This window comes from Leptopilina boulardi, unplaced genomic scaffold (genome assembly GCF_019393585.1).
Source record: "Leptopilina boulardi isolate dan_hultmark-lab unplaced genomic scaffold, ZJU_Lbou_2.1 LbouV2_273, whole genome shotgun sequence".
Lineage (NCBI taxonomy): Eukaryota > Metazoa > Arthropoda > Insecta > Hymenoptera > Figitidae > Leptopilina > Leptopilina boulardi.
Genome location: NW_026137833.1, coordinates 1989869 through 2000086, shown reverse-complemented (window position 1 = coordinate 2000086; position 10218 = coordinate 1989869). Strand labels below are relative to the sequence as shown.

General features: G+C 28.8%; 1 protein-coding gene across 1 annotated transcript; it reads right to left on the bottom strand.

The window, feature by feature from the left end:
• Positions 1 to 7046: 7046 nt before the first annotated feature.
• Positions 7047 to 9045, bottom strand: LOC127281569 (cuticlin 2-like). Its single transcript, XM_051305324.1, has 2 exons — positions 8617 to 9045; positions 7047 to 7442 (listed from the first exon to the last, which is right to left on the bottom strand). The coding sequence occupies exons 1-2, from the start codon at positions 8966 to 8968 to the stop codon at positions 7273 to 7275; spliced, it is 522 nt and encodes a 173-aa protein (XP_051161281.1). The 5' UTR covers positions 8969 to 9045; the 3' UTR covers positions 7047 to 7272.
• Positions 9046 to 10218: the final 1173 nt, after the last annotated feature.

Sequence of the window (10218 nt, the reverse complement as noted above, 5' to 3'; positions counted from 1 at the left end):
TTTGGTTACAATTTTAACGAACTGGTTCGTTTCAGTCATTAAATAAACAAGATATAACACACGAAGCAACGCCTAGAAGCCATTTGGTGCTCGCATAGATTGTTATATACTAGAATCATATTGAAAATGGCATCGAGGCAGAAATTGGTGAGTATTTGAATTTAATTAACTTATACAAAGTCGCATACATGCTCTTCACAATGTTCGCTTGTTTACTTTAACAAACATCACAAACCTCATATAATAGTGATAATTTATTTAATAACGTAAATTACACATATATTTAATGCGATTATTAAAAGTTCTAATTTAGTTAATATATATATATTTTTTTTTTCTTTTCTATGAACTTTTATTTCTCTTCTTCTTCTTAGTGGTGAATCACGCATAGAAAGTAAAGTCAAATGTCTTTTAAAGTTTGTCTCAAAGCAAAAATTGTAAACAAAAGTTGTTATTAAATTTGTCTGTAAAATTTTTGCAAATAAAAATATTTCTTTTCTCAATGAAATGGCTGGTTGCACCACGGGGCAAGATTCACCATACAAGATATTTTTTACATTTCTTGAAATTTATGAGTGTTAATCACAGATGGCGTTAGTTACAAAGAACATCTAACCTTACGCAAGTTCATTAACGCGCATTATTTTTCCTTACTTTTTGGCTGAGAATTGAAATCAGCATGCAGTTAAAAGTGCTAAACACAGAAAAAAAATGGGTAAAAAGTTGTAAAGATAGAGGATAAAAGTCTTTAGGATACAGTGTAAAGGATAAATTTGTGATGGATAAAAATGTTACTAAAATATTACTAGAAAAATGAATGTCATATTTAAGTAAACTGTCTAATTTTAATAAAAATATTAGTAATTTTACACTTAACTTATTAAATCCACAAATTTTATATAAATAAGTAATTGCACGTGGAAATATTTTTCCTATAATTATTGTCTATTAATAAAAATATCTTTGACTAATACAACTGACAGCTGACGACAGTACGTAAATAATAATCAGAACTGGGAAATTACAACTCAACGTCTGCATTGTTGCACGAAAGCAGAGTTGGGTAGTAACTGAATTTTTTGTGTATATTAGGCTCTGTCACTTGTGACGTCAGAGTCGATTCTAGGTGTGACGTCAGAAGCCTGGAGGGACAACAAACAGACGACACAATATTATTCTTATGGGGAAGAAAATTTGTTTCCACTTTCATCAATTTTATTCATACTTTGAACATGGAAAACGCTTGTTGACATCTAATAAAATTAAAACGTGTGTTGATAATTAATTTTGTTATATATTTGATTCAATTGCATTGATAGATTCTCTGAATTCGTGATAAAATATAAATTTTGAGGTTAGGGGTGTTTGTTTACTAACTAGAAATCTTTTATTGCTGCGGTAATTCCCACTTAAAATATATATTTTATATCTTTTTTAATAACATGCATACTGGATATTGTTTAATAATGTTAAAATGTAAAATGTGATTAGTAAACAAACACCCCTAACCTCAAAATTTATATTTTATCACGAATTCAGAGAATCTATCAATGCAAATGAATCAAATATATAACAAAATTAATTATCAACACACATTTTAATTTTATTATATGTCAACAAGCGTTTTCCGTGTTTAAAGTATGAATAAAATTGATGAAAGTAGAAACTAATCTTCTTCCCCATAAGAATAACATTGTGTCGTCTGTTTGTTGTCCCTCCAGGCTTCTGACGTCACACCTAGAATCGACTCTAACGTCACAAGTGACAGAGCCTAATATGCACAAAAAATTCAGTTACTACCCAACTCTGCTTTCGTGCAACAATACAGACGTTGAGTTGTAATTTCCCAGTTCTGATTATTATTTACGTACTGTCGTCAGCTGTCAGTTGTATTAGTCAAAGATATTTTTATTAATAGACAATAATTATAGGAAAAATATTTCCACGTGCAATTACTTATTTATATAAAATTTGTGGATTTAATAAGTTAAGTGTAAAATTACAAATATTTTTATTAAAATTAGACAGTTTACTCAAATATGACATCCATTTTTCTAGTAATATTTTAGTAACATTTTTATCCATCACAAATTTATCCTTTACCCTGTATCGTAACGACTTTTATCCTGTATCTTTACAACTTTTTACCGACCTTTTTTTCTGTGAATTTGGTCCTGTCTATTTTTCGAAAAATGTTTGCTGTTCTTTCGATGTGTTTTCGATTGCAATAAACGTAATTATAATCGTAAGTACACTTGAAAACAGAAGTTTTAATGATAGTTATATCGAGTCAAATTTTTTTTTAACATTTTGCGAGTTTTTGGAAGATACGCCACAGGTGGTGTAAGACGCCCCATTTGTGGGGCATCTTTCACCAATAGCGATTTGTTTTTAAAATGCCAATTTCATAAATAGATCATTATATAACGTAACGTATATACTCTTGAGTCATAAAAGAGTGATAGCTTTTTTAATTTATCGTATATAACGTATGAAATGAATAATATTATAAAAGTTATTACAGTTTTTAAAAAAAGTAGTTTCTCCTCTAAACGTTTATAACACAAAAATTGGCATTAAAAATAATATTTATTTTGAATGGTTTGAGTTTTGTATTTTTTGTTATTGAAATCTATGTTTTGTTTTAAAATTATTTCTTTCACTGGATTTAACGTGCTTCAGAATAATTTCCAATATATTTTTAAATCTCTATCGGATTATTTTTTATGGTGTTTTCAATTTATAACTGGAGCGTCAGTTAAATTCTTTGATTATTTAAAAGTGGATATTAAATTAAATAACGTTAATACAATGCAAAAAAAATAAATTTCTTCATGGTATCACGTATAGACACCATTATGGTAAGTATGCCAAATAGCTTATCAATTAATTTTCTAATTTAATATTGGTGAAGGAATTTCTCTCCCCTTCTCTCCTCCCCATTTCAAATCCTTCCTTATAGTATATTACAAATATTATATAATTTAATAATTATTGCCTAAAACTACTGATGAGAAAAGCAGGAGCGATATTTACAATCGTCTTTTTCGATCTGTATTCCCTTTAATGATAATTTTTTACAATTATCTAATATTTTGATAAATTGCAATTTATTTTCGATATGCCAACTGTTAATAAAACTCTTAATTCTATAGTAAAATATGATAAAGATTTAACAAAAATAATAGAACCAAACAGGCGTTTTCTAAAAGTATTAAAAAAAAGATATTATTTCATTTTTATCTAATTACTATTTAGGATAACTTGAATTAAATAATACGCGCCTTACTTTAAGAATAATAGAAGCCACTAAATGTATTAATAGATATTGAATTAATGGAGTATGCAAGAACTGTTATAAAAAGTAGAAGTGATTAACATCGTTCTTGGCAGTGAAACAATTAGAAAGCAGTTCTAGAACAGGAGCTCACGCGGTACGTGGTTCATGGAAAATGCGTTGTCATCAGTGTCTAACACCAACATTCACCCTCTAAGTTCATGCATGCATATGTGTAGACTTCTACAATATATTATAACAAGTGTGCTCCAGGAGCATATATGTACATTCATTCGTAGAACCAGGATGTAAGATTAAAGTGCACGTTTCTTGAATGAGAAATTCATTAGCGCGAAGCATCTGCTGGAAACTTGCGTTAATTTTTTTTAAATTAAAAAAAAGAACATTTTTTGAATGTTATAAACTTTTGACCTCGACAGTGAATCATTATGCTGCATGTTTGGAAATGAATATAAATATAACTTAGAATTAACGGAATTGTTTTTTTAAATTGCTCTATTTTTAATTAAAAAATTAATTCTAAGAATTAAATACTTCCACAGTTCTAGAAGATTCTAAATTTTTATATTGAAGTCAAATTCTGTTTAAAAAATTAATATAACTTTCGTATTATACTTACAGAATAATATTTATTTAAAGTGGAATTAATTTATTAATTTCAATGCAAACTAATAATTTCTGTTAAATAATTCTTCAACAGTAATGGAGTCATAAATAAGGGTTCGGTCAGAGTACACCATGGATGTTTGGATAAGAGGAAGGAAACGCGTTGATATCACGACACCAATAGAATAGTATACTGATTGGAGGAGCGTTGAAGCAATTTCCTTCAATTACCACTGGCGTCGTAGGTATTGTATATTGTACTGGCATAGTTGGCACAATAGATCTCCCAATACAGGTCAGGAACGCTGCCATTGAACCTTCAAGAAACAGAATCTCATCCAATCAATGAGTCGATTACCTTAATTAATTTCAGATTAAATTTACTTTACTAATTTGATGTAAATACAAATTAGTAAAATTTACTATTTTATCATTTGACAATTATTAAAATGTCGTTAATTGTTGATGAATAAATGAATGTTTTACATGCATCTTGTGCAAAGCACGATTGCTTTTGCACAAGAACAACTAATTTCTATAAACCTATGATATTCCCTAATGTAATCCTTGATTTAACTTAGTTAATTAAAATTAAGTTGTGAATTCGGATTGTACCTATTTTTATTTTGATTTCCTTAATAATTGTTTTGTTTGTTTTGATAGCCTCGTTGACTATTAATCAGAGTTATTTCTTGAATTATTTTGAAAATTTCCAGCATATTACGATTAAAAAAATTTCCTTGTGAATTGACTGGACACGCTTGATCAAATCTAATTAATTATTTAAATCTTTAATACATTTAACAATAATAGCAATTTGAATGTCTTCTGTAAAATGTATACAGAAATTTTCATAATAATTTCATTTTCTGAAGGTAGTGGAATTAAATCTTTGGCTTTATTTATTATTTTTATCGCGTATGCCGATCTTGTTAATTGACGATTTGGATTATAATTACCAAATTGTTTTTAAAACGAATTTCTTCATTACAGAAACGATTGAAAAATTTTTCTTTAAAATTTAAATAATCATCTTTCTCTGCTTTGACTAAATTCCATCATTCTTTAGATATGCTCTCTAAACTTGATTGAATTGAATATTTAAATTCGATATCAGTTATATCATTAAGATGTATATAATATTCTAATTCGCGCAAATAAGTAAAGGAAAATCTATCTCGCAAACTCTTTTGTTTATATTTATACTTTTGTCTACTCTGTCATTTAATTTAATCATTAATTCTGCTATTTCGCGTTTATTTTGATCAATTTTTTCTTTAATTTTAGATCTTTCTTTTGTGCAATTATTATAATTTTCTTTTTGTTGAGTTGCTACAGTTGCTAAACCTTTTTTTATTTTTTTTAACACCTACACCTAATTCGCGCATGAAATTATCAAAATCTCTTTCAGTTTTATCTTGAATTTCTCTATCTTCTTCATTTAATTCACAATCATCTTTTTCTTTAACATCAGTTACTTCTATTTGAGTTTCATCAAAAATATCCATAAAACTCTAATTTTTCTTTTTAATTTTAGATTTATCTTTGTTTTTATCTAATTTAATAAAGAAAAATAATAATTTGATAAATAATAATTATTACAAATCCTTTAATCTAATTAGGTTTTAAAATAACCTTGAACAATATCCTTTATTCACTTTTTAAAATCCTTTATTTATAACCGTTGGGTATCCGTTTGATTTTCCTGCATTAAGGAATTTATTGTCCTTTTGTGCTGCTAATTTTATGTCTTCCAGGAAGACCGCGTTACTTGGATGATGTTACCGGCGTCTGACCCAAATTTTCTTACTACAGCGGAACAGAAGTCTTTTGTTTTTGATGCACTTTTACTGCGTTATACACTCCCTGTGTTGTCACTGTTATAAACTTGTTGTATTGAAATCTGTTTGTATAATATTAATTGATTTCGTTCTTTGTTCTTAATTTTTAAAAAATATATTTGCATTAATTTTTTTCCTCGAATTGTTGTTTATGCTACAGAGTGAATTTACTTTCTTTTTAATGCACCGGAAACTTAGTCAAATTTCTATTGTGATAAAGACTAGTGTTGATTTTGAACAAAAGGGACAAGTGACGACTTTCCCACACTTATTGTCATGTTTAGAATGACAGAAAGTTCTGCGCCTCAATGATTTCCTAAACCAAGAAGATAACATTATTGCACTTTTGAACTATTGTAGGCTAGTCATTTTCCTACGTTAAGCAACGCGACATATTATTTACAAGTATCTTTGTCGAACTCCAAAAGGAATCTTGAATTATTTAAAATGATTATTTCTTTAATATTATATCATTGATCTAATAACGTAAGAAATTGAAGTATTAATAGTTGAATTATTTGACATAATAAAATTAATGGAACGATGATTGCAAAAGGAAATCTAAATAAAAATTTCCAATCACAATTATTGTCACCACAATTTTTATTGTTCATAATGGAATAATTCAAAATAAATGATGAAATTATTAAGGTGTGTCTTACAAGAGGTGTAAATCTTCCTAGAGACAGGACTGTAGAATTTTTTCTTTTGACAAAATACTAATTCACAATCTTCATTATTTCAATGCTTTTTTAATTTAAATTTAAATTTTATTAACTTTATATATATTTATTCAACAAGTTAATTCAATTTATCTGTTGTCTCTTTAAAAAAAAATAAAATGACTAAAATTCAAAATAAATGATAAAATCAATCAGTTTCATTTTCTTCTGTTGCAATAAACATATTGTTACGTTCTGTTTTATTAGCTTACTGACTTTATGATTTACTATTCAACACTGTTTTTAATTAACAATATGTGATTTTCTTATATTGTTAATTTATGTCGCAAAACTCTAAACATAGTTATTAACTTCATTCAGAAATATTTATGAAGTGTCATATGTTCATATCATTTCAAAATAAGCCTGTTTATAATTCAACAAACATGTTTATATATTATTCAAAGAGAAATTGCATGCGTATAGAGATAGAGAGAGAGAGAGAGAGAGAGAGAAAGAGAGCGAACTATTTTAAATACATATGAAGCGTATTCCTCAATGAATCCACTTAATTATTTCGAATTGATAAATAAAATACACTGACCAATAAGGGTTTCGAATGGAATTAAACGATTATAATTACAAGTTGTATATGCTCTTTATTATAAAATATGTATACTGATGAACCTTTTGTTATGTACACAAAATTAAAACGCATTTATAATTTTTCTTTTTTTTGCGTCGGGAGAGAGGTACTATAGCGGTAAACGAATGGAGATCATGGCATTGTCGAGGGATAAATCATGAGGTCGCGCGATAGTCGAAAAGCTCAGTCGGGATTTTCGGTGAAGGGTTGGTAGAAGTTTTACCAATGTCCTCCTAAACGATGAACAACTCCAGTTCCAGCGTGTCCAGCAGCAATGTGTCCCGATGGTCCAGCAACAACAACTGGTCCTCCAATTGGTCCAGCAAGAGATGCATGTCCAGCTACTGGTCCAGCAACAACTGCTCCCCAAGCTCCTCCATGACCAACACCTTTTAATGTGGAACAATCAAATTTTATTAATTCAAAAATACTTGTGAAATAATTTAATGGGATTTATTAGAATTTTCATAGTGGAAGAAATTGATAGTGATGATTAGATTTTACTTTTTGTAATTCGGTCACTTAATTGTTGGCAAAACTTAATTTATTTCTAACAGCATTTAGATAGTCAAAATGAGCTATGGACATTTTGAGTTTACTATTTGGTCCGGGGAAATTAGGATTTTAATTATTAATTAGGAATTTAATTCCTAAACAGAGATTTAATTTCTAATTAGGGATCTAATTTGTAATTAAGGATTTAATTTCTAATTTATTAATTGATATTCTAGCATTAATTTGACTTAATTCCTAACAGCATCTGGATATTCGGAATGTCCTCTGGATTACATAAGCATATTATTTCGTTCGGAAAAATTAGAACTTTAATTGTTAATTATGAATTTAATTCCTAAACAGGGATTTAATTTCTAATTAGGTGTTTAATATGTAATTAAGGATTTAATTTATAATTTAACAATTGGTGTTCTAGAATTAATTTGACTTAATTCCTAACAGCATCTGGATATTCGGAATGTCCTACGGATTTCATAGGCATATCATTTGGTCCAAGGAAATTAGGGAAATTTTAGGACTATCTTAATTTCCTCACATCAAATGATATCAGTAAGACGTCCGTTGAATATATCAAACATCCAAATGCTGACAGGGACTTTAATTTAGAAGGATTTTTAAAATTAAAGATCTTGGTAGGATTGGGAATTTAATAATTTTTGACTAATTTTGATTAAACAAATCTTATTAGATTTGGGTCAGTTTCACCAACTCTGATTAAAAGTTAATCAGTTAGGGATTTAATAACTGATTAACTCTTAATCGAAGTTAATGAAACTGGCCCTAAGTTTCAGAAGTATCAATCAGTGTTATAAAGAATTTACATTCTTTGCATAGAAAGAAGATATCTTTGGTAGTACAAAATTTAACGTATTGCAAAAAGGTTTAGTATTTAAAGATCAATGTAAATTCTCCAGTATATTATTTATCCTAATTTTCCAAATCAGAATCAGCAGAATTTTTCTGATGAGTCCTCAATAGGACTCATTGTATTACTGAATAATTTTGTTATTAGATGATTTGGAAGATGATGAAGTGAAAAATACTTACCCCAGGGATTAGCTCCCCAGTTTCCTGCTCCCCAATGTCCAGCACCCCAAGCACCATCAGCCCATGGACCACCCCAGCCAGTGACAGCGGTTCCACCAGTGACACTGCCTGATACAACTGATGGTCCTTGAACGGAACCAGTGACCACAGCACCACCATCAACAGCACCAGAGATTTTTGCCGGTCCAACTTGTGGTCCAGCTTGAGCAGTTGGTCCAAGAACTGGTCCAGCAAGAGCCGATGGTCCCAATACTGGACCACCAAGAGCAACTCCATGTCCAGCCCAAAGACCAGATGGAGCTGCAGTGGCCACTGCAAGGGTGGCTAACAGCAAACAAGCAGCAAAATTCATGATGAAAATTTTACTTTTTGTGTATTAATTGTTGATAGTTGAATTGATGAGGACGTTGTGCTGTCTTACTGAATGTTTGTCACAGCTTTTATACTCGATTTTCCTTAGGTGTTCAATGTATTACTACTACTACTACTACTACTACTATTACTACCTCCTTACACCCCTTTGGGTGGGGCTGGGCACGCCAAACATTCTCTCTTTCTCTCTTACTCTAACTTACATACGTGTGCTACCACTCTTATTATTCTTTGTAGGCTTATCGCTTTTAGGTCGAATGCTTGCATGGGTTAGTGTCACTCTTGAATAATATAATGCGCGAACGCCTCACAATCAGTCGTAAGGCCCGTCCTACCTGGTCATTGTAGCCGGGTCACTGTATGTCTTGTTACATTCAGATTAACTAACAACACAGCCGGGATCATACTCTGGAATCTCTATACTTATTTTTCTTTTTTTTTTTGCCTTCTCAATGACAAATTAACAACAATAAGTGAAAGAAACCTTCGCATATACACGGATCCATAAACAGGTTCAATGGAAACTAATTACTTTCATTCCATTACGAAGAGGCAATTTTGATCAGTTTTATTGTTTCTTTCATTATTTTCATATACGAATAGTTTGTTAATTATTTTTTATTATGTCCCGCTCTAGTTTTTAAGAATTTTAATTTATTTATTCTATAACAATAAATTTTTCAAGGACTTTCATTTATAAACGAATACGCTATTGATAAATTTTTCTAATTATGAAATTTTTTTTTTTTATTGTTATTATTATTACATTAAATATATTTTTACTTTGACTACAATTCATATGAGGATTAGAGAAAAAAATCATTATTTTGATAAAATAGTAAATATAATATAAAATAAATATAAAATAAACATAATATATATAAATAAATTGGTTGTCAAAAATTTAAGTTTTTTTTTTTAAATATATTTAACGCTCTGCAAATAATGATGGAAAAATTATTTTAATATATTTAAATATATTCAAATGTAAGAGATGACATAACCTCAAAGAAACAATGAATATTTCACAGTCTGAAGGTTCGTTATTATAAAATGAAAATTATATACAAATATTATTACTGATAATTAAAAACTTGATTTAAAATCAAATAATTAAATAAATATTTTTTTAAAAAGTTATTGATGCGTATATCAATACAATTAATGAATAAGATAATTAATCAATTTTCCTCTGACGTTTTCTTTATAGATTCTTTTTAATTAATAACA

Excerpts from the sequence above, each read along its gene's own strand:
- LOC127281569 (XM_051305324.1), bottom strand. The coding sequence starts at position 8,968 with ATGAATTTTGCTGCTTGTTTGCTGTTAGCCACCCTTGCAGTGGCCACT. Across the intron at positions 7,443-8,616 it reads CTGGGGAGCTAATCCCTGGG|GTGTTGGTCATGGAGGAGCT; the intron begins GTAAGTATTTTT and ends CCACATTAAAAG.